Here is a 25,877-nt window from a genome sequence, read left to right as displayed (position 1 = left end):
TCAGTTGTGTTTCGTTGTGGTTTACCTTGTCACAGTTACATTTTCTTGAATTGTCAATGTTCATTTTCAATTTATTTCGTTGAAATGCAAGAGTTGTAATATTTCAGTAGTATTTGGTAGTGGTTTACCTTGTCAAAGTTACATTTTCTTTATTTTTAAATGTTCTTCTTGATTTTTTTTCGTTGAAATGCTCGACCTGTAATATTTCAGAAGTGAGTGGTTGCGATTTACATTTTCACAATTACACTTTCTTGATTTTTCAAAGCTAATTTTGAATTTCTTTAGTTGTAAAAAAAAAGTTGGAATATTTCAGTAGTGTTTGGTTGTGGTTTACCTTGTCACAGTTACATTTTACTGGTTTTTCAAAGTTCATTTTGAATTTATTTACTTGAAGTGCAAGAGTTTGAATATTTCAGTAGTGTTTGGGTGGGGTTTACCATGTCACAGTTACATTTTCGTGATTTTTCAAAGTTCATTTTTAATTTCTTTCGTTGAAATGTATGAGTTGGATTATTTCACTAGTGTTTTGTTATGGTTTACCTTTTCAAATTTACACATATGTATACACATGTACACAAATATCCTTATCAAGAGTGCTCATGATAAGTTAACCTAACCTTTTCCGGTGAGACTGCTTAGGTTCGACTAGATTAAGTTAGGTTAGTGTAGGTTAGGTTAGGTTAGCCTATGTACGCTTCACTTAGGTTAGCTTAGGTTAGGTGAGAGACATGTGAAAAGTTAGGTGTAGGATTAGGTTAGGTTAAGTTAGATTAAGTTAGGTTAGGTTAAGCTAGGTTAGGCTAGGTTAACCTACGTACACGCGTGTACGTAGGCTAACCTAGCCTAACCTAACTTAACCTAACCTAACTTAATCTAACCTAACCTAATCATACACTCAGACAAAAATCAAGAAAATGTAACTGTGACAAGGTAAACCACAACCAAACACTACTGAAATATTCCAACTCTTGCATTTCAACGACAGAAATACGAAAATAACTTATAAGCAAACTGTAAAGGTCAGTGGGAATATGTTAAAACCACCCCACGACGACAGAGCTGGTCCAACTATTGAATGTAAACGTAAGTTGTTCAAAATGAACTTTGAAAATATAAGAAAGGGGAAGAGTGACAAGTCACACTACAACGAAAAGATACTTATATTTTCTATCTAATGCTTCTCGACGACAGTATTTCAATATGAGCTTTGAACAATCAAGAAAATGTCACAGAGTCTTTGTCAACAACAACAAAACATATCTGAAATATTCCAACTCTTGCATTTCAATGAAAGAAAATCGAAATGAACTTTGAAAAATTAAGAAAATGTATCCATGACAAGGTAAACCACATCCAAACACTACTGAAATATTCCAACTCTTGCATTTCAACGAAAGAAATTCAAAATGAACTTTGAAAAATCAAGAAAATGTAACTGTGACAAGATTAACCACAGCCAAACACTACTGTAATATTCCAACTCTTGCATTTCAACGAAAGAAATACAAAATGAACTTTGAAAAATCAAGAAAATTCAACTGTGACACTGTGAGAAATTTAGTACCAATTATGAAACATACAATCTATTTCATTTAAATTGAGGAAAATAGAAGTGAAAATTGACACATCAAGAAAATGTATACGTGAAAAATAAATCATTAACGAAACATTAGTGAAATATTACAAGTCATGCCTATAAATAAAAGAAATTCGAAATAAACTTTGAAAAATCAAGAAAATGTAACCATGACAAGGTAAACCACAACCAAACACTACTGAAATATTCCAACTCTCTGATTTCAAAGAAAGAAGTTCAAAATTAACTTTTAAAAATCAAGAGACTGTAACTTTGACAAGGTTAACCACAACCAAACACTACTGAAATATTCCAACTCGTGCATTTCAATGAAAGAAATTCAAAAGTAACTTTGAAAAATAAATGGAATGTAACTCTGACTTGGTAAACCACAACAAAACACTACTGAAGTATTTCAACTCTTGAATTTCAACTAAATAAATTAAAATTAAATTTGAATAATAAAGAGAATGTTACAGTGACAAGGTTAAACACAACTAAACACTAATTAAATATTCCAACTCTTGCATTTCAACGAAATAAATTCAAAATGAAGTTTTAAAAATAAAAAAATGTAACTTTGACAAGATAAACCACTACAAAACACTACTGATATAATACAACTCTTGCATTTCAATGAAAGAAAGTCAAAATTAACTTTGAAAAATCAGGAAAATGTAACTGTGACAAGGTAAACCACAACCAAACACTACTGAAATATTCCAACTCTTGCATTTCAACGAAAGAAATTCGAAATGAACTTTGAAAAATCAAGAAAATGTAACTATGACACGGTAAACCACAACTAAACACTACTGAAATATTCCAACTATTACATTTCAACGAAAGAAATTCAAAATGAACTTTTAAAAATAAAAAAAATGTAACTGTGACAAGGTAAACCACAACATAACATTACTGAAATGTTCAAACTCTTACATTTAAACTAAAAAAATTCAAAATTAACTTTTTAAAATCCGGAAAATTTAACTCAGAATCGGTGAACATCAAACTACCACTAGTTAAAATTTCCAACTCTTTCATTTCAACGAAAGAAATTATAAATAAACTGTGAAATATCAAGAAAATGTACATGTGACAAGGAAAACAACAACTACACACTACTCAAATATTCAAACTCGTGCCTTTCAAAGAATGAAATTCAAAATGAACTTTAAAAAATCCACAAAATGTAACTCTGACAAGGTAAGCCACAACCAAACACTACTGAAATATTCCAACTCTTGCATTTCAACGAAAGAAATTTTATATGAAATTTGAAAAATCAAGAATATATAACTGTGACACTGTAAACCCCAACCAAACGCTACTGAAATATTCCAACTCTTGCATTTCAACGAAGCTAATTCAAAATTAACTTTGAAAAATCAACAAAATGTAACTGTGACAAGGGAAACCAAAAACAAACACAACTCAAATATACAAACACTTGCATTTCAACGAATGAAAGTAAAAATGAACTTTGAAAAATCAAGAAAATGTAACTGTGACAAGGTAAACCACTACCAAACACTAGTGAAATATTCCAACTCTTTCATTTCAACTAAAGAAATTCACAATGAACATTGAAAAATCAAGAAAATGAAACTTTTTACCTTTAAACCACAACCAAACACTACTAAAATATTCCAACTCTTGCATTTAAACGAAAGAAATTCAGAATGAACTTTGAAAAATCAAGAAAATGTAAGTTTGACAAGGTAAACCACAACCAACCACTACTGAAATATTCCAACTCTTTCATTTCAACTAAAGAATTTCAAATGAACATTGAAAAATCAAGAAAATTTAACTGTGACAAGGTAAACCACGACCAAACACTACTGAAATATTCAAACTCATACATTTCAATGAAAGAAATTCAAAATTATCTTTGAAAATTAAACAAAATGTAACTTTGACACTGTAAACCTCATCGAAACACAACTTAAATATTCCAACTCTTGCATTGCAACGAAAGTAGTTCTAAATGAACTTTAAAAAATCAAGCGAATGTAACTGTGACACGGTAAACCACAGCAAAACACTACTGAAATATTCCAACTCTTGCATTTCAAAGACGAAAATTCAAAATGAACTTTGAAAAATCAAGAAAATGTAACTGTGAGAAGGTAAACCACAACCAAACGCTACTGAAACAGTCCAACTCTTGCATTTCAATGAAATAAATTCAAAATAAACATTGAAAAATCACGAAAATGTAACTGTGACAAGGTAAGCAACTACCAAACACTAGTTAAATATTACAACTCTTGCATTTAAGCGAAGTAAATTCAAAATGAACTTTTTAAAATCAATAAACTGTAAATCTTACAACCTAAAAAAAAACAAAAAACTCATAAAAGATAACAACTCTTGAAAAAAATATAATTTATTTAATAATGATAATATTTAAATACAGAAAATTTAAGTGTTAGAAGTTAAACCACAACCAGACACTTATTAAATATTCCAACTCTTGAGTTTCATCTACATAAATTAAAATGAACTTTGAAAAATCAAGAAAATTTAACTGTGACAAGGTAAACCACAACCAAACAATAATGAAATATTCCAACTCTTGCATTTCAATTTAAGAATTTCAAAATGAAATTTTAAAAATTAATAGAATGTAACTGTGACAAGTCAAAAAACAACGAAACACAACTTAAATAGTCCAAATATTTCATTGCAATGAGAGATAAACAAAATAAAATTTTTGCAATAATGAAAAATTAGATTTTACACGGTAAAAAATAACGAAAAACTACTGAAATATTCCAACTCTTGCATTTCAAAAAAAAAAATTCAAAATGAAATTTTAAAAATCAAGAAAATGTAACTGTGACAAGGTAAACTACAACAACACACTACTGAAATATTCCAACTCCTGCCTTTCAACAAAAGAAATTCAAAATGAACTTTGAAAAATCGGGAAAATGTAACAGTGACAAGGTAAACCACAACCAAACACTACTGAAATATTCCAACTCTTGCATTTCAATGAAAGAAATTCAAAATGAACTTTGAAAAATCAAGAAAATGTAACAGTGACAAGGAAAACCAAACACTACTCAAATATTCCAACTCTTCCTTTTCAATGAAAGAAATTCAAAATGAACTTTGAAAAATCAAGAAAATGTAACTGTGACAAGGTAAACCACAAGCACACACTACTGAAATATTCCAACTCTTGCATTTCAACGAAAGAAATTCGAAATGAACTTTGAAAAATCAAGAAAATGTAACTGTGACAAGGTAAACCACAACCAAACACTACTGAAACATTCCAACTCTTGCATTTCAACGAAGGAAATTCAAAATGAACTTTGAAAAATCAGACCTTTGGAGGGGGAGGGGCCGGGGGAGGGGGTCGTTCTGTGTCTCAATGCACAAAAAAAGTATAAAAAATGGGGGAGGGAAGGGGAGGGAGGGGAGGAGGAGGGAGGGAGGAGGGGAGGAGGGGAGGAGGGGAGGGGAGGGGAGGAGGGAGGAGGGGAGGGGAGGGGAGGGAGGGGAGGAGGAGGAGGGGAAGGGAGGGAGGAGGGAGGAGATGGAGGGAGAGGGGCCCCTTTGGGGGGCCAAGGGGGGAGGGGCCCTTTGGGCCCCGGGGGGTCTGGGGGAACCTTGAGGGCCAGGGGGCCCTTTGGGAGCCCAGTGGACCTTTGAGGACCGGGAGCTTCCTTCGGAATTGGGGTAGGGGGATCGGAACCTTTGGGGTTGGGGTAGAGGACCTCACAACACTGTTCAAATGAAACTTGTGTATTATAACGACCACACTCAAAACCCTCTTCCAAAATCTCTTCAAAAATCATCTTTTAAAATGTCTCTAACTGTTTCGCCGAAATAATTCCATAACCTGTCTAAAACAGTTTCACCCAAATAATCCCTAAACGTAATTCAGCGTGTTCCTTTTGTTTTTGGTATCTCTGCACTAATGCATTTCAAATTAATTAGAAACCTGATTACCGCGCTAAAACAATTCATCACTAAGATGTTTCTTGGAGAATTGTTTCCATGGCGTTTGGTTATTAATATCCTTTGGAGTTCGACCAAAAGAGTTGTTTCCTAGGCAAAGACATTAATGACTTGGATCTATTCCTGGAGAATCGTTTCTATGCGAAAATTTTTTAAGTCTGACAGATGATGTCATTGGTTGATTGATCTGTGAAGAAAGGGGAATTAATTTGTTGTTTCTAAGGGGAATTATTGATTCACGATAGGTGAATTGAGGTCGACAGCACAGGAGTTCCAAATTCCTGGACGGCATAACATTCGCCTCGAGCAGCAACAACAAATACTATTTCTGGATCATAACATTCGCTGAGAGCAACAACAAGAAGGAAGTGTCATTGACCCGCCCCCATTAGACTCAATAATCCATGAAAGTGACAAAGTTTCTGTTTTTTCATTCTCACTGACAAAGACCATAAAAAATCAATAATTTGATGTTGACATCCATGAAAAACATCAAATAAATCGACCAACACACATAAGCGTCCAAGAAAACAACCATAAATGTGACAAAATTCCTGTTTTTCCAAGTGAGAAAGTTCCTGTTTTTTTATTCTCAGTGAGAAAACCATAAACCACGTGGTCCTGTTGGGAGTAGAACCCCCCTTTCTACTACTATCAACTCGCTGCAGCAGAAAACCACCATGGTTAACACAGCTACCCGAACTCTTCCCCCATACCAATCTATTCAAAGCTTTATTCTTTATAACCTCATAAAGTCCCAATTTTGTTTAAATGCTTCCTTGCGACCTCTTTCCACTATATTCAAGAACGACCTGTAGACGACCTGTATTTCTTTTAACCCCAGATGGATAGGCTAAAAGTACAATCTTTGGCAATATCTCATCCTTCATCCGTGGGACGCTAACCAGCCATCTAAAGCAGCTCTTAACCTCAACCATTACAACCCTAGTAGAACGGATCTAAAAATCTTTCATAAAATTCATTGTTACAAGTCCGGTGGACTTGTCTACCATGAGTATTCGACCAAAACCCTTTCTTGACAAGACATAAAGTTGACTTCCTATCTTAAGCTAAAATTTCATTGGCTCACTACGATCCACTTGGACTTTTGCCCAAAACCCTCTCGTCTAAGCACACAGCTGGTTTCAAATGTAAACCCAAAATCTCGTCCACCCACTGAAAGCCCAGCGGAGTTGTCGACAGGGACGTATCCAGGATTTTTTTTTGTTGGGGGGGGGGGGGGTGGAGTACAAAAAAAAACTTAAAAAACGTCAAAGATTGGTTTATATTCAATTTTATTACGTTTTTACGAGCCAGACAAAGATTCAGGGGGGGGGGGGGGTCAATCCCCCTAACTCTCCTTCTCCCTGGATACGGCCTTGCTTGTCGACTATGAGTTTTTCGACAAAACCCTTTGTCACCTAGGCAGAAAGTTGACTTCCTTTCTCGAGTGAATAGGGTCAGTCAAACGAGTAGCCCAAAGTGCAGGAAAAGGGTAATTACCATTCCATTTATATTTTGAAAAACTTCTCTGAATATACATTCATGGTTAAATATCTTTAAAAAATGGCCCTGCCCAAGGCCGTATCCAGAAGGGATTTAGGGGTTTTCGACCCCCTACCCCCAAAATATTTGTCCGATTCGTAAAAACGTAACAAAAATGAATATAAACCAAATTTTGATGCGCTTTTAAGGTTTTTCTGTACCCACCCACCCCCCCCCCCCAAAAAAAGAAATCATTTTGTAAACTCCCCCCCCCAAAAAAAGAAAATCCTGGATACGTCCCTGGCCCTACCCATTAGATTTTTAAAAATAATTGTTTTTGGTTTTCGTTCACAGGATCTAAATATTTGAAGTAAGAAGGATCATTAACATGTTATAGATTTTTTACATTATTTATTTTTAGGATTAATACTTATTATTATAAGCTATTACTGATTTTTATTTTTGAAGAGCACAGGAGGGGGGCTGTTGCCCTCTAATTCCTTTATAAAACACTCAAAAAGCTTCTTCAGTCTTTAAAGCCCCCCGTTTCAGAACCATTCTTGACCACTGTCATGAATGTAGCTTCCAATATTCTAATTTTACTTCTCTGTCTTCCTCTCTAATCTCTAAATTTATATCCAATCTTCTAATTGTTTTAAATTTTTTTCGACTGCAAAATGCACCATGGGCCTTGGATTTTCTACTTTGAGCATCTTCACTGGATCCGCAATTTTTATTTATAATACTACCCAGGTAAATGCCTTTTTTCAGGTTCTCTTTTTTCTGTCACCATAATATATGCTCTCTTGCGAGGATAGGAGGAGAATTGCTTATCCCCTTACACTAACAATCATTTATAAATAATAAAGAAAAGGAATGATTTTTTAAATAATTTCCATTCCCTTCTTTTTGTAAGGTTCGCCCGTCAAGACTCAGTATTCAAACGACATTCAACTTGGAGTATTAAACGTGTTAAGATTCAGATGTGTTTTGAATGCTGACACGTAGTAACTATTCAAACGTGTCAAACGATTCAGATGTATTTTTGAATACTGACATATGTAAGTATTCAAACTTGTCAAACAATTCAGGATTGGAGGATTTCAATTTCCTGTAAAAGTAACAATCCGTTATTGTGATAAATAGAATTGAGATAAAATTAGCATTTTTAAGAAAGGAGAGATACACAGGAATTTAGTCCGTAGATGGGGGGAGGGAGGAAGGGGAGCTCATAAGAAACAGCCAAACCTCTCGAAATTTTATGCCTCCTCTGTCAGCCAGAAGAGAACTACAGATAAACATAAGAAATTCCAAGCACCCCTCCCCCCTTGCCGAAAAAACCTACTCTCAAAGTTTCTACCACTCTCAAACATCCCCCAGCTATGAGACAAAATAAGGTGGACTTAGCAAAGCTACAACTTTAGAAACACTTATTTACTCAATAAGAAAGATAAAATATCCCCTCCGCCCTCAAAATTACCCCCGTACAACCTTAAACCGGGTTTTTTATCCATCTGCACGCGCATTTTAGTATAAGGTCGATTTTTCCTCCCAAAAATGCAGTTTTTACTCAAAAAAGAAAGTTTTCAGCATTTTTACGGGACAAGAAAGTCAAGCATGGAACTCGGAATCAAAGAACCTGTGGTTAATTTATACAAAGAAATAAACGGGTCCCCATGAGCGGGTTCTCAACCCGTTCAAAACGGGCTCTCTCTAAAGTTACCGACACAACCAATTATACAGCTAGATGATCCACAACACGAGTGAAAAACTCCACAACACGAGTCACATTACCAGAACGGACTTGAAAAAAAAAAATATTTAAAATTTAGCTTGCCTAAAGTCATTCCAGGTGACAAGACAAACACCTCCATTTGAGCACGGATTGTCTCTACAGCTATCATCAGAGACCACTCCTTCTAACACATCATTCTTCTGGACTGCTCCCAGTGGTTCAGGAATTTCTATTTCATTTTGTACCTCAAGAGGGAAAAACTCCACAACACGAGTCACATTACCAGAACGGACCTGAAAATTTTTTTTTTTAATTTTTATAAATTATTATTTTATTTTATTAAAAACTTTTTTTAAATAAAATAACTGCGAATCACGCTTGTCATAAAAAAAAACAAGATTAAGCCGAAATAGTCCCTTATATATGCTCCAAGAACCCCACAGACAGACTTCATGGACATCTCTATTTTATTAGATACCATTCGCTTATCACTGATTTATAACTTCTGTCCTAATCTCTGGGCAACGCACGGATTAAGCTGCTTCCACACTATACTACGTTAAATATAACTTTCACACTTAAAGCGATACAACATCTTAAAAATCATTTTGCGAGCCTCAGCGCTATCTGACCGTCTCAAACACAAAGTACCCATTAGCAATTCCTCCTTTCAGGGGAGTGGCTATCATTGAAAGATAAAGAGAATACGTGGTTTGACTGGGAAATTTGCTGAAAAGACAGTAAAATTTTATTTCACTTATTGATAAATGATATTTTTTACCTATTTTATTTCACGTATTGTTTTGGCGGTTTTCACACAACGTACGTAATTTTTTATGCTAAGTGATTAAGTGCCGTTACGTTAAGTATAACCTTTAATACTTAAAAAAAAAACTGAGCTTACGTAAACCATCATAATCATCACCTATAATAATCATAATCATCATAAGTAGACTATTCAAAAATTAAAATGTTGAATAGAGATGGATATCAAAAACCCGATCAAGCGTGAACGACTTTCTACAGAATTTCATTAATGCACCTTCAAAATTTGTTAATTTCTCACCCGCACATTCCCCTTGATTGCTGCTGTAGTTACAGTTAAGTCAGCTTAATTTATAGTATAAAAAAGTTTAAATTATTTTAAATTGGGAATATATAGGTTAATTTAGGGAATAAATAAACTATATTAGGGAATACAGTAGATAGAGTTATGGTATGGTTAAGTCAAGCTAGTTATTCTTACGGTACGAAAGACATGTTGACGAAATATATATCGAACATATTTTGAACATATATTCCGAACATTTATTTCATTAGATTCATTTATTTCTGCTGGAATCCTTCTATGGCGTACTAAAAACACAAAATGAGTTCGACGAAATTGAAACAAAACATATAAGCGAGTTTAATTATAAGACATTTCAATTTAAGACAATGGATTCTAACATAATCAACTATGAACTATGAAATAGCTCTGAAATCACTCTACGAGATAAAGTTATAAAATAAAAATATGAATAAAAATATTGAAATAAATACGAAATAAATAATAAAATTTTTAAAGTTGGGACTTATAAATAAAAGAAAATTGGGACTTCTAATCAAAACCATGACAAGTAAACCATTATATACGAATATTTCGGCTGTATGACTAATACATAGCGTAAGTGAAATAATAAACACTAAAAATTAAAATACAGCCCCCCACCCCAACAAAACTCTTTCTGATTTTAATTCTTTCTGAGATGTCAGAATTCAAGACAAAATATTTTCCGAAATACATGTTTTCAAATTATAACAAAAATTGCATATTTTTCCTATCTGGTTGGCGTTAGAAAATTTTCTTTGATTCCAGGAAGTATATGTTAATAATGTGTAGTTTTGTATTTTTTTTTTCTTGTATCTTCTGGGCTAAAAGTCATCATACTAATAAATGGCGAGGCTAAAAGAATATGGTTTATAGAACATATTTCTTTTCTTCATTGACATACAAAAGAAATAAAGGCTCAAATACACTTACCTGAACATCTTGCAAAATGCCTTTAAAGTTCGATTTCAAAGACTCTCCAGACGCAATTCGTTCTGCAATTGTCTGTCTCCTCTTTCGAGTCAGGGGAGGGAGACCCCCTAGGTACAAAACTTCAGCATTTAGGAGGACGTTGACAGCCAGAGTTTCATTAATATGTACTGTCTCGTTGATGTAGGCCCGAATCGATGATCTTTCACGAGTAACCTTAACAAAAACATTAGTTAAGTTAAATATATCCTAATTTCAATATTTTATTCCTGTATATTCAATATATAATTAGATTGCAAACATCATTAACAAGAAAAACAATAGGGAATTCTTTTCGTAAGATAATAGAATTCTAATTTGAATGAATATTTCGGCACTATGTTCAAGGGCCGTCCTCAGCAAAACATAAATATATAAAAGAAAAAAGACCTACAACGACATACGACCATATAAAGCTAAAATAATTTTTTTTTAAACAGTCCCAGCATCCTTACTTCAGCGAAGTTCAACCAGGAACTGGTATGTCGTCGTAAGTCTCTTTTCTTTTATATATTTATGTTTTGCTGAGGACGGCCCTTGGACACAGGGCCGAAATATTCATTCAAATTAGAATTCCACTGTCTTATGAAAATAATTCCCTATTGTTCTTCTTGTTTTTGATGTTTGTGATGGAAAGGCAGAGTGGTCTTCGTCGCTATTCATATAATTAGATTGAGTTTATGTAAGCTTTCATACTAAAAATATATTCAGAAAAACCTTTCTCAGGTGAAGATATAGAGTTCTGGAGATAGAAAAAAAAAATCCAAGTGACGAAATATTTCAGTTCATTAGCCTGAAGTACTTATTTCGAGAGATTCTAAAATAACCAAATGATGATATTTTTTTAAACCCCCTCCCACTCCCCCTCTACTAGACCCATTTTAGGTCTATTCATACCGGAAAACCAAAATCTTTAGATTTTTTTTTTATAGTTTCAAATTATTAAGTTTTAGGGCAGTACCGCATTTTTGTTGCTGTGTTGCCACGTTGAGTACTAAACACAAATAAGCAAAACTAATTAGTCTAAAACTAAAAATGCAAACAAATGTCCGTACTTTTAAACGTAAGCAACAGCCACTTCGTAAACGGTTTCGATTGTCATAAAGGCTTATAAAGTGTTACAAGTCAGTATCCAAGAAGCAAAATACTCAAAAAACTAATTATTGAAAAGAAGCTAATTAACTTGTAATTAGTTCATTAACTAATTAAATTTTTATCTGACTTAAAGCGGGGGGAGAGTAATAACGCGACCTAGGAACCGAACAAAAGCCTAAACCCTTTCAGAAAGCACCTTGGAATAGTTCCAATCGCTTTTGGGCGAATATTTCAACAATGTAGCCCTCTACTGCTCTCATTTTTTTTGCAATGGCATCGGGATTGGGTTAAAAATAAAATGTGTTACATCATCTTGTGTATGAAGATGTAGTTTTTGTCAAAGTTTGCTTTATCTTTTATTGATAGTATGCTTTTAATACTTACGGAAGGTACGTAGATTTAGCAATTCCCTTTGGAATGAGTCCTTAGACAGCTCTCTATGTTGTTCCAGTGCCCCACTAGCCGTGAAGAAAAAAAAAATAGGAGAAAAGAAAACATCAGTAGTACTCATGTGAAAAAGTGATTTTTTGTATTGTTCAAGATGGGGAGCTGGATTCCAACAATACAGTTTTTGTATCTTGCCGAAGATTGTCCTTTTCGGCCAGCTGTCTAGGGCTAAACGGAAAGCAAGTCGTCCGCGGTTGGGGTGGGAGGATGTCGTGAAAAGGATTTAAGGAAATGGGAACTTCCTGGGAGGGTGTAAAGAGGGAGGCCTTGAATAGATTAGGATGGAGCAGGAGCATGCGTAGCTGTGTTGGCCTCAGGTGGCTTAGTGCTGCGGTGAGTTGTTAGTAGTAGTAGTAGTTTTTGCTTCGATGTGACACCATTTTCGAGGGTTTTTAGACTATTCTTTGAAATTCCCATAAACTTGTTTTCGCAATAAACTTTTTCCATTAATATTAATTGATATCATAGTAACCATTCCTGAACCTTTTGGCAATTTTTTCTCACTTGACAGATTTCCTTCAAGAAGCGTTTTTCAATTTTCGGTTACTATGGACTGAACTTCGTTCTTTACTAGGTTGCCGCCTTCCCGCTAACGAAGAGATACGACAATTCAAGCAATGAAAAACAAGGGGTAAATATATTGATAAAACATAAAATCGTGAAGAAAACGAGGACAATTAACAGCCAGTGAAAAAATTTAAAAATTATGCATATATTTCGGTCAAGGCCTCCGCTTGATCGTCCTCAGTGCAGAATAAAACTAATAAAACATAAAAAAAAAACCTTAAAATAAAAACACCAAACTAAAACTGGACGACCCTTTCCTAGTAACGGTGAAAGGGTAACTGAATAAAAAAATCAATGATTAGCCAGTTTTATTATGATAGCCAGTGTGGTCTCAGAAATTATTTACGGTAAATATATTGTTTAGGGCTATATCTGGGAGTATTAGAGACGGAGTGGCTAAAGAGCAAGTGTCACGATACCTACCACTATATTTCAAAAGATTGTTGATTGGGAAATCGAATGGCACAGACTCTTTTGTCATTATAGTGTTCCATTTAGAGGATTGTATAGACTAAAATATTACCAAAATTATTAGAAATGCTACGGCACACTTGCATGAGATTTTAAAGTATCTTTTTTGATTTTTTTCGACTTAGTTGGAACATTCAAAGTAATAGAATTTGATGAGCAAAAGTCAAGAATGTTAGAAAAGGAAACGTTCTGAATAACATTAAAAACGTTCTTGTTATTTTTCTTAGAGAATAAAGTTGTAGTATCATCTAAGAAACAAGTATCAAAATTTGTTATATTTTGACACTGAATCCTCTTTTCTAAACAAAATTCTGTTACGCGTTAGACTCATTTGCAAATAAAAATTCCATTAAATTTACGCTACTCTTCAGAGATTTTTAACATCAGAATATAGGCATGTGCCTGCATAAAAGCAAGCATTTTTTTTCAAATATTCAGAGGCAGGGGTTTCAGTGCTCAGGGACAGTGTCCTCCCCCACACCACCCTCCCCCAGAATCAACACTACAGTTCAGATAGATCGTATTGACGAAGAAACCCGCAGTTTGGCAACCCTATCAAAGACTACACCCGGGGACAGCCGTCCCCCTTGCCTTCCTGACTACGTCAATGCAAATTTTCCACACAGTAGAACCATTACAAATTAGCTTTTATACAGGCCTACGGAAACTAGGACAAATGTATTATCATATTGGTTTGTTCTTTGCCTGGGACTGCCCCGTGTTGCCTTTTAGTTCTCAACATATGGGCTTGAACTGGTAGAATATTAAGTAGCATGTTTCGACCTAGTTTCCAGGCACGTGACTTTATATTTAGCAGGAGTGGCTTACCTGCACAAGATGTAAGTATCCGTCATTTAGTGGAGTATTTTCAACTTTGTAAATACTATCGACACCAGCCATCTTCACACTGACCATAAGATTGCCTTCATTTAGTTCAGCTGCTATGTAAGACGGTGCAGAAAGGTTGGACATTGGATTTGTACCTGAAAATTAGCACCTATAGCTAGTCTAGAGCCTCTGGCCGTGCTTGTAAAACCGTCCATAGGGACTTAAAAGGAGGCACTTGCATGCAGCATTCATCTTCTTTTTTTGTTTATTTTTACAAAAAATTTGGTTTACTTTTATTCAATTCTGTTTGTGCATTAATCAAAATTTTTGAACAGAAAATCACCATAAATCATATTAGCGGGAACTTAGTACCTGGATTAGAAAACCGACCCTCTCCGTTTCACCTTGTGCAGGTATTCTATTTTCCACGTTGTTTTTTGTTTGTTTTTTCCCTTTTTTTCGAAATAGTGACATCCATACAAAGTTCTAAAGTACTTTTTAAACTACCAATCAGCCTTTGAAAACAGTTGCTTGGCAACAGTGTTCATTTTATTTCTTTCTTTTACAAGGCTCACGGTTTTTCTGCTTTATTTTTATTATCATTATATTTTTTTTTAAAGAAAATAAACATAAATAATCTTCTTATTTGTATTAGCTGTGATCTAGTGCCAGTATCAGACCCCCCCCCCTCCCCCCTCACCTGTTCAACTTTAAACAGGTGCAGGATGAACTACAGCTCTACATAGAGAATGGCCTTTGGGTTCAAGTCATCTCCGAAATTTCGATATATTTACATTTTTCCCGAATAATTTCTCATACTTTTCATAATATGAGCCTGCTTTTTCATTTCCTTTGTTTCCAATGGTGGCCTCCACCCAAGACGTCAATTCACCCTTTAAAAAAAAAGTGCTTGGCTGCAGTGTTCATCTTATCTTTTTAATTTTGTTTTACAAAAAAAAAATAGTTTAACACTTTTCAATTCTATTTTTACATTGGTTTCAATTTTTGCAAATAAAACAACATACGTAATCTTCTTCATTGCAATAGCTGCAATTCATGGACTGGTTCAGCCCCTCCCCCCCCTCCCGTGTACTATTATACGCAGGTTTGGATACAAAAACATCTTTATGATCAAGGCCTCTCCAAAATTTCGAGATGCTTAAATTACAGTTTAATATCTTTTCATAATTCCTACAGGATAAGCTTACATTTGTCCGAAAAGGTGACCTCCCCCCAAAACGTTGTATCACCCTTTCAAAACAGGTGCTTTGACGACACTGTTCATCTTATTTTTTTATGTTTATTTTGTTTTTTGCAGAAACTGCCACTTTTTATTTTGGCACTTTTTAATTCTAATTTTACAATAATCTTAGTATTTGAGAAGAAAATAATTATGCATTATCTTCTTACTTATATTAGCTGCAACTCAGTGCATTTATCTGACCCCCTCCCCCGCAACCCTTGTTTCATTCTACACAGGTATGTGTACATGAAGGGCCTTTGATCTCATAGCCCTCTCCAAATTTTGAGATATTTACATTTTATTCCAATAATTTTTTTTGTTTTCCCTATGATGAACCTTTTTTTCGAAACAGTGACCTCCACCCAAGACGTTGTATTTCCCTTTAAAAATATGTACTTGGCTGCAATAAAAAATTTTAATTTACCGTTACTACATTCTTTCATTTTTTTTTTCTTGAAGAAAATATATCTAAATTAAAGGAAAAATTAATTAAACCTAAGTTAACCTAATTAAACCAAAATTAAACCTATATTAAAGGAGAAAATGGCAGTACTATGTCACTAAAATGTTTGGCAAGTGTCGGAGAAAAATATACCCTATCTCTACGAAACAACCTACTTTTAGAGTTTCCAAAACAAAACTCATACCTATTATTTCCAAGAAATATACGCTAGAAACCACAACAACTTTTGCAATGCCAATTATATCAATTCTCTATGAAAATTTTAACCTCCCTCCCTCCTAACGCCGAATTTTAAAATTTTAACCTCCCTCCCTCCTGACGCCAAATTTGAAATTGTAACCTATCTCCCTCCTGACGTCAAACTTAACCTCCCTCCCTCCTGATGCCAAATTTGAAAACTTTAACCTGCCTCCCTCCTGACGTCAAATTTGAAAATTTTAACCTCTCTCCCTCATGACGCCAAATTCGAAAATTTTAAACTGCGTCCCTCCTGACGTCAAATTTGAAAATTTTAACCTCTCTCCCTCCTGACGCCAAATCTGAAAATTTTAACCCCTCTCCCTCCTGACGCAAAATTTGAAAATTTTAACCTGCCTCCCTCCTGACGCCAAATTTGAAAATTTTAACCTGCCTCCCTCCTGACACCAAATTTGAAAATGTTAACCTCTCTCCCTCCTGACACCAAATCTTAAAATTTTAACCTCCCTCCCTCCTGACGCCAAATTTGAAAATTTTAACCTGCCTCCCTCCTGACAACAAATTTAAAAATTTTAACCTCCCTCCCTCCTGAAGCCAAATTTGTAAATAGTTAACATCACATATACAAACTGGTTTTCCTTCGTGATTTTGTAGACGGGCAATTTGAGTAGGAGTGCCAGTGTGCAAGAGGATAAAACGTGTGACACGGTGTCCCAAGCTTCAGCCCAAATGCCCTTATTTATACATTATTACGTAGAGTAGAAAAAGAGGGGGGTCTTACCCAGGCAGAAAATTGCAGGTAATACAATTAAAAAATAACAGAAGTGACAAAAGAATTATTTGAAATAAAAAGGAGGAAGGACCGCCAGAAAAAGCAGAAAAAAGAAACTGTGTACTTTATGTAGTGAAAACAGAACTGAAAAGCTGTAAATTATGATTTGAGACTAAGAACTTTTAATATTGCAAGCAAAGGGCGCAGCAAAGCGTTGCGAAGCAAAAGGGCATAATCGTGAAGTTGCACTGACCTTACGTGAAATTACTATATAAGAAAAGAGTTTTGTATTTATGTATGGGATTCGACAGTAAGCTTAATTGTCTTACCTACAGGAAATTGTGGATGCTCAAATATACAATCTACATTTTAATGAAGAAATAGATGAAGTTAAAATAAAGAAAAAGATAAAAAAAAGTTTTAAATGAAGAAAAGCGAGTGAAAGTTTCAAGTCTGAAACTTCTTTATTTTTTTTTTTTGCCAAAAGGCAGCACTAGAAAATTAACATACTTAATTTCAAAATTTTATTCTGAAATTTTCTCAATTCTGAAATTGTATTTAAAAGAATTTCTTTAAAAATTTCAAAAAATAAAACTGGTTCAAAAACAAACCTTATTTTAACCAATTTGTCAATTTTTTTAAGAAATATCTTGATAGATAATCCTTCACTATTCGTGTCTCAGTATAGCCTACCCACACATTTAAAAACATTGATTGGAAAATAATTCGTCCCCCCCCGCTCTGTTGAAGGCAAAAAAAAATCAAAAATGATATCACACTATTTGGAACCAAGTTTTACGTTTTTCTGGCAGACCATCAGGTAAAGGACCATCTAATGGAATTATTAATTATCATTATATTATTAATTATTATCAATAATTAATATTGACTAACTATAAAATATAATCCAATTAGACGAATTAATTATTTCATGCAGACAAAGCTTAGCTAAAGGACGAACTATTAGATTTATTCATTGTTGCTAATAAGCCACCTTTAATATCATTGACAATCAGTAACTGATAAATATTAACTAATTATCAAAGCTAGATCAAATTAGACAAATTATTTCAGGCAGACAAACCTAAAGTGAATAGGCATTTAATAGGATAATTATTTACCATTTTGTGGTAATTGTCATTAATTCATTAAAACCAACTAATTATCAAATATAATCAAATTAGATAATTCATTCATAAGCATCGTAGCTAAAGGACCGGCTAATAGATTTATCAACTATTCTTAATGATTAATTACTACTATAGATAGATAAGTGTGTATTTTAAAGCCAAATATACGGTAAATGATCTCTGAGACCACACTGACTAATCATGATAAAACGAAAAAGTAGTAAAGAAGAGAAAAACGAGGATTAGACGAGCAGGTGAAAAATGTAGACTAAAATGCAAATATTTCGATCAAGACCTCCGCTTGAACGTTCTCAGTGCATGATAGTACAACAAAAATTACTAATAAAAATCCAAGGATACTTTAAAAAAAATCAAACCTTAAAACAAAACAAAACTAAAATTTGACGACCCTTTCCATGTAAGCGTGAAAGGGTAACTCAACTGGTTTTCACTGGCTTGTATAATCCTCGTTTTCTCTTCTTTGCTATTTTTTCGTTTACCAAATATACGACCAAATATATGAACACAGTAAAATAACATAAATGAAAGGCACAAATACTTTGATCAGCGATCATCATAAAACACTTAAATGAAACACTACATTAACCTAATAATAGTACATAATACTTGGAAACACAGTCATTTCAAAGAACAGTTAATACTTGGAAAAAATTATATAAATAAAGTATTACATTTACTTTACACTAGGATCTGTTTTATTACTTTTTAACAACATTTCCAGATACCTTGATATTCTACAAATAAAGTGAGGCGACGTACTATTTAAGACACCGAGAAGTATCAACTCATTTTTTCCAAATATCCCTTCCCTTATCGTAGAGAGCCTTTGGCACCGGTTCAAGAAATGCATTAAATAATCCTCTTTAACTCTGCAAAGCGGGCAAGTATATTTGTCTTCATTGAGACATCTTTCTTTAGAATATCTTTTAAATCTTGCGCTAATAGGGAGGCAATTAGCCTGTCAATTTTATCCAATTGGCCAATTAGCCAATTTTATCCAATTAGCCAATTTTATCCAATTGGCCAATTTTAGCAATATTGCCAATTAGCCTGGCAATTGCCCTGAACTGCATCCACAGCGTCAAATATCTAGCTGGTAAATTCAGCTTAAGGTAGAACTCCTGCCCATAAACCACCTTAACATCTTTATAAAACTGTAATGTTTCTGATTTTTTTTATCTCCTCACTCATTTTTGGATCATTTGACTCTCTAGTACTATCTTAATCTCATTCTCCCAATTTGCATTTATATCTATTGGTCCTCTACCTTCATTCCAAACAAAAGAAAACCCTGTTTTGTCTAAAATGTCTCTTATCTAAAATTTTTATTATATATTAACTATAATTAATTTAATATAGTCAAATAATTAAAGCTAGGTCATATAATACGAATTCATTATTTGACGAAACCGAAGTTTAGCTATTAAATTTTGGTCAGTTTACTTACCAACATAAAATATTAGCCCTTGAGACTCCCTTGTACGGACAAAAAGGGATATGTCAGTTTGAACTTGTATCTGAAGTCTTTCTTTTGGTGATATAGTCACTGTTACTGAACTATCAGTAGAATTTTCATGTCCAAATGTTGCAGGGGTATAATCTAAAAAAAATATATTTTCATTTAGATTTATAAGTAGATTTACTTATAAATAACAATAAATAAATTATTATTTTATATATAATCATAAATAAATACATTTCATTTCAATCTATAAATAAATATATTTTCAGTTTATAAATAAGTATTTCAAAAGAGTCTAAGCTAAATTCTCAAAGAAGACACTAAATCGTGACAATCAAAGTTTATAAACAAAATGAAATAGAGATATATAAACAACGAGTAAATAATTTTCTCTCAATACCAGGGTAATAATTATAGAAAGTTTGCATTTTCTAATAATTTCTAGAAAAAAAGTAAATAAAAGTACGCAATAATAGTTAAAAGGCAGGCTGATTTTTACATATTTTGCCTTAAGAATTATTAACTACCAACTGTTAATTAAAAACAAAATTACCAATTTATTTTGAATCTAAAAAAATATAATCTGATAAAATACCTGTTTTAATTTTACTTCATTGATAAGTAAAGACAAAAAAAACAAATCTGCTAATGGACCAAGTTAAATTCCCAAAGAATATTGTCAAGCAAAAATGACCAAGCGACGACACTATGAGAACTAATTAATTTGTTAGGCAACACTGCATTTTCAATTATAAATAAAATGAAACTATAGACATATATAGATAACGTGTGAATAATTTTCTCTCAAGGCCAGAGCAATACTTATAAGGAATTTGTATTTTATGTATCTTCAAAAAAATTAAATAGAGGGAACTTCATGCAGTATAAGCTAAAAGGTAAGCTGCTACTTACGTATTTGCTTAAAGAATCAATAAGTACCGTTTATTAATTAGGCATTATTAATTAAAAGCCAAATTACAAATTTATTTTTCATTTTCAAGCGAAAACTTTTCTTGCATTATCCAACCCGAGCATTATTGGAGGGCGTACATGGCCCTTTACCTTTGGAAGGAGTTGTACATGACCCTGTACTTTTACAAGGAAATTTTTAAAATAAATCAAACATTTTCATATCACACCATAGGGGTTAGCTCCTACTTAGGTTTTAGTCAGTTGATGTACCGATTTCAGTTGGTGTGTATGATTTAGAACGTTTTTTAAAATTTTCCTAGAAAATATCTGAAGTTCTCCTAAGGAGGTTCTTTAAAAATAATTCTTTGAATACCTACATAAAAAGAAACATCAATGGTACGGTACATTTCTACCACATAAAATGCCAACATAAAATGAATTTTTAGACAAATATTTCGCGAGGAAGGGGGGACAATGCCCAAATGGGGGCGGAGAGGGGAATTCCCTTTTCAAATGATAGAAGCCATGTTGAAAACAGGGTAACAACGAGAAATGAGTTACACAACTCAATTGAGGGTACTCAGTGTAAGGGGATAGGTGATAAACTTTGGCTCAGCAAAAAATGCTATACATAACCTATATTGTGTCCACCAAAATCTCCTTTAAACCCCACACATATGTTGGTCCTTTCCCAATGTTGTTCCAAATGTTGGTCCTTTCCCAATGTTGGTCCTGATGTTGGTTCTTTCCCAATGTTGGTCCTTTCCCAAGGTTGGTCCAACTGTTGGTCCTTTCCCAATGTTGGTCCAAATGTTGGTGCTTTCCCAATGTTGGTCCTTCCCAATGTTGGTCCAAATGTTGGTTCTTTCCTAATTTTAGTCCAAATGTTGGTCCTTTCCCTGTAATACAAATGTTGGTCCTTTCCTTGTTCATAGAGTTGAGATTTTAAACCAGTAACACTCTGAACAATACTTGTGTGATATTCGACAGGGCCCCAATGGTCATTAGTGTCGTTATGTACCCTAATCCTGCATAAACTGCAAAACTATGTATGTAATGTTCTGTGCTAATGCTTCTTTCACACTACGCCTCAAAACCTTCACACTTTCAAAATTTGTGCTATGTTGCGACGAAGAAAATTATTTCCGTAACGGAGACAGTGCTAGTTAGAGTCGAGCTGTACTTATAATTCAACATTATTCAATTTTATGTTACGTTAAGTTGTCTTATGGAGCAAATTTTGTCCGCAACGGAGACAGTGTTAAGAAGACCTAAGGTTTGTTTGGAATGTTATGGTACTGAAGTATATGTTACGTTACCATAAATTCAATATATCATTAACAAAATGGAGTTTCTTGATTTGTAATTTTTGTAATTATTGATGATTGTAACGATTTTAGAAGATGAATATGATGGATCTATGGATTTTTACGTTAGCCCAGTGTGAAAAGATTTAAGAATTTAATCTAAGTGTCAAAGGTCATACTAAAAGTAACGTAACTCAATCACTCAGCATAAAAAATTACGTACGTAGTATGAAAGTCAATTAAGCGGTGTAATTATAGCTATAGTCTGATATATACCCAATCATTATTTGTAATTTATTGCAGGTATTTGAAAGGTCTAATTTGTGAACTGTATCAGTGAGTAAGCTTGAATGTATTTATTTCCACAGAGGATTTTCTTTTCTATGAATTTTGCTCTGCTTTGATATAAATCTAAACTTTAATTTTTCACAGCTGTTTCCCCGGCAAAAATTGCTTATTTGCCTTTTTAAAGTTAAACTTTTGCAACTCAACACTGGCGTGTGTGAAACTCAACCCTAGTTCAATTCAAGCCCGTTCGGCTTAAACCCATACAGCTCAACCTATTTACCTCTGACGTTGTTCAGCTCAACCCGCGTTAAACTCAATCCCCTTGAAACCCAGCAGAATTTAACTCAAATCCCATCAAATTCAACGCCATAAAAATCAACCCCCTTTTAAGTCAACACCCGTGCAGCTCAACCCCAGTCAGCCTAACCTAACCTGGTGTAGGGGTTGAATTTGATTAAGGTTCGGTTGATCTGGACCTAACTAAAAGGAGACAGAGTTAAATGGGTTTTAATTAAATGAGCGTTGAATTGCACGGGGTTGAGCTGAATGAGGTTGGAGGGATGACTAGGCGTTGAGTAAACTGGGATTGAGTTAAACAGGGCTTAGATTAAACAGGGCTTAATTTAAACAGGGCTGAGTCGAATGGGGGTTAAGTTAAGCGATGGTTGGGCTTACTTAACTGGGAATTGAGTTAAGTGGTAACCCAACACATTGTTTAACAATACAAATGAAATTGCTTAAGTCGACAATTAAATTGCTACAAAAAGCAATTATTGCTTATGTATGAACAACAATGTGAACCAGGAGATATACTTACTATATTGACAATTTTTTCCAAGGTAGGGTCTAGTGCATTTACATTCGTACTTCGACCAGAGGTCAAAGCACTGACCTCCATTCAAGCAGGGGTTTGGGTCGCACTGATCTGTCCTTGGGCATCCAACTGTCAAATTTACTGATGACAATATCTCCTGGCCATTATCTCTAGGTATGACTTGGAATTTGTTAATTACTACATCTTCCATACACCCGCTAAAGTTCGGGGCTCCGTTGGTGATGGTTCCCAAGTGCATGGTAGTGCCACCTAATACTGTTGTGGTGAAACTGGTTTCTGGTGCGCTATTCACAATTTCCACCTGGTTCACTGCATTAACTGAGTCATGGTCGTTAACCTGAAAAATCAAATATATTATTTTTAAAACATAAAATCAATTTGAGGAAACAAGAACGGTACCAAACAATGGGGAACCGAATGTAAGTAGATGAGTGACCGAAATGCATTCCTCAAAATATCCATTTTTTTTTCAAATACAAAAATTTATGGTTTTGTGGTATTTTTGTTTTGTATTATGTTTGGCACTGGAAAAATAGCCAATGCGTACATCAACTACCTCTAAAGGGAAAATTCAATGTGTTATCCTCCCTCCGACAAGCTACCTCTATCTCCATTTGCCTTGCCAATACCTTTAATACGCAGAAATATGGTACAGTGGAATCAAACTGTTCATGGTAAAGAACTGTAAGTATCGAGCGATACGGCTCAATAGAAACCAAAGCTATAAATTTTCATGTCAACAACTACATCAAAAGAATCTGCTTATTGTGCTAGTTCCAAATATATAAGATTCATTAAGCTTAGTGCTGCTCATAAAAGGCGACAAACCTCAGAAAACTAGCCTGATTTTCGAAAAAAAGGGGGGAGGAATCCGCTAAAAGTCAAGGAATCTTAATGAAAATTACAGAATTAGATTCAGCATATCAGGGAATCCTACTGTAGAGGTTTCAAGCTCCTATCTGCAAAAATGTGGAATTTCGTATTTTTTGTCAGAAGAAAGATCACGGATGCGTGTTTATTCGTCTTTTTTTTCCAGGGGTGGTCATATCGACCCAATGGTCCTAGAACATCGGGGGAGGGCTCGTTTGAACGGAAATTCAAAGTTCTAGTGTCCTTTAAAGTTTTAAAAAAATTGGAGGGCATCTAGCCCCCCTCCCAAGCCCCTTTTCCCCCAAAAACGTCCGATCACAATTTTGAGATAACCATTTTGATAAGCACAGTTGAAAAGTCTCAAAACTATGCCTTTGGAGATTAAATTACCCCCCCCCCCCAACCCTGGGAATAGGTCTTTAAGTTATAAACTTTGTAAATTGTTTACGTAATGAATTTCTTATTAGAAAATATACAGAAATTTTCGGGGAAGGGGGGGGGGGGAATTTTGTGCTTTGGTTGGGTTTCCATGGAGATAATTTTCCGTATGGAAGGAAATTTCCGGGTACTAACTTCCTAGGGAAGATTTTAAACCGGGGAGATTTGACAGAATTTCTATACGAAATTCTTTTTATTTGTCCTACTTTCTCTTTGCCTACTCAATTTTGCATGTGGAGATCTTCCGGGGGAAATTTTCAGAGTGTTTGGATTTCCGGAAAATAATTTTCACGTAAGGGGGATTTCCGGAGTCATTGGGAAAATGATTAGAACGTAAAGTCTTTTTCAAATGAAAGTATGCTAAGGAGAATTTTTCAGGCTGAATCTTCTGCGAGAAATCTGATGGAGAGGGGTGGGGGGTAGTTTCAGTGAGGATAGAATTGTCCACAGGAAATCTTACGAGGGGTGTGCATTTTAAGCGGGAGGAACTTTCCACGGAGGATTTCCCGTGAGGGGAGGAAATTTTTCATGGAGGGTGAGCCAGATTTACCGGCATTATTTGAAAAACGATCAGAAATCAAATAAAAAAACAAGTTTTTTCATCTGAAAGTAAAGAGAACTTGACTATTGACTTTGATTGTTTGTCCTATTGTTTTAATTACGACTCCAGAAACACAAGGGCCGATTAATTACAATAGAAATTTTTTTTTTAAATGTTCAGAAAGGCCACAGAAATCTGCTATTTAAATATACTACTATTTAAAGAAGTTGCGACCATTCTTGCTGCTACGCAATGGTTGTCACAGTGTTGCCATTATCTAAAGTAGAGCCTTTGACCTTGGAACACTTGTTAATTTTCTTTTATCTTTTTTTACTTCTGCTTTACTTTATTCAAAAATGGAAGATCAAATTCTGTAAAATGGTCGCATTAGCAATATTTGTGAGCATTATTTAGAGCTAGCCTAAATATCCAAACTAGATTTTGATCAGTAAAAACAGTCTAAAATGGAAGAATCCACTTTATTTCAAAAAACGTCTGGCTAATTCAATAAACTTCGACCTTTAATTGAAATAAACAATTTAAAATAATTAAACAAAAATAAATTAAAATTAAGGCTCTGAATCATTGGCACTTCGAAAGGCTGATTAAGATTTGTTAAATGTTTTCCAGTGAAATTGTTTAAGAAATAATTGACTGACCTTATAATAAAGATAGTTACTGATTAAATAATAGTTGATACTTGACCTTATATTAGAAATAGTTATATCAAAGAATAAGTTGTGCAAAAAATGCAGTTCGATCCCACTTTCTAGGGCTATAATGGAAGAAATGTTAAGATGGTTAGGCCACGTTTTACAGATAAAGGATGACAATTTGCCAAAGATTGAGCCATTTGGGCCATTTGAGCCACTTGACTATCCACATAGGGCCAAACAAAAAGCAGGTCATTCCTGAGTGTGGTTTGAAGGATGATAAGGAAAAACTGAGGAGGAATTATTAATAAAGGGGGGGGGGGGGTTCTACACAAAAAAACCTAAAAAACGCATACAAAAGTTGTTTATATCCATTTTCGTTTCGTTTTTACGAGTCAAACAAACATTTCGGGGGGGGGGGGGGTTCAAACCCCTACCACCACCACCCCGCCCTCGAAATGGCCTTGTTAGATAGCCCCCTTTCTGTTGCATTAAGTGGTATA

At 34.3% G+C, this 25,877-nt stretch overlaps 1 protein-coding gene across 2 annotated transcripts in view; it reads right to left on the bottom strand.

Moving 5' to 3' along the window:
- Positions 1–25,877, bottom strand: part of crb (cell polarity complex component crumbs) — a 208,009-nt gene that overhangs the window by 39,821 nt on the left and 142,311 nt on the right. For both annotated transcript variants that reach the window (XM_089101649.1, XM_089101650.1), the window contains exons 22-26: positions 22,855–23,209; positions 19,516–19,668; positions 14,242–14,396; positions 10,798–11,010; positions 8,877–9,067 (exon numbers count right to left, since the gene is read on the bottom strand). In XM_089101649.1, the coding sequence (XP_088957775.1) occupies positions 8,877–9,067; positions 10,798–11,010; positions 14,242–14,396; positions 19,516–19,668; positions 22,855–23,209 (1,067 nt within the window). The remainder of the gene's footprint in view (positions 1–8,876; positions 9,068–10,797; positions 11,011–14,241; positions 14,397–19,515; positions 19,669–22,854; positions 23,210–25,877) is intronic.

Source organism: Artemia sp. Qi Xiang Cuo, chromosome 15 (genome assembly GCF_049724085.1).
Source record: "Artemia sp. Qi Xiang Cuo chromosome 15, ASM4972408v1, whole genome shotgun sequence".
In the NCBI taxonomy this organism is placed as follows: Eukaryota; Metazoa; Arthropoda; class Branchiopoda; order Anostraca; family Artemiidae; genus Artemia; species Artemia sp. Qi Xiang Cuo.
Note: the sequence above shows the minus strand (reverse complement) of the source record. Positions and strands in the feature narration are given on the sequence as shown.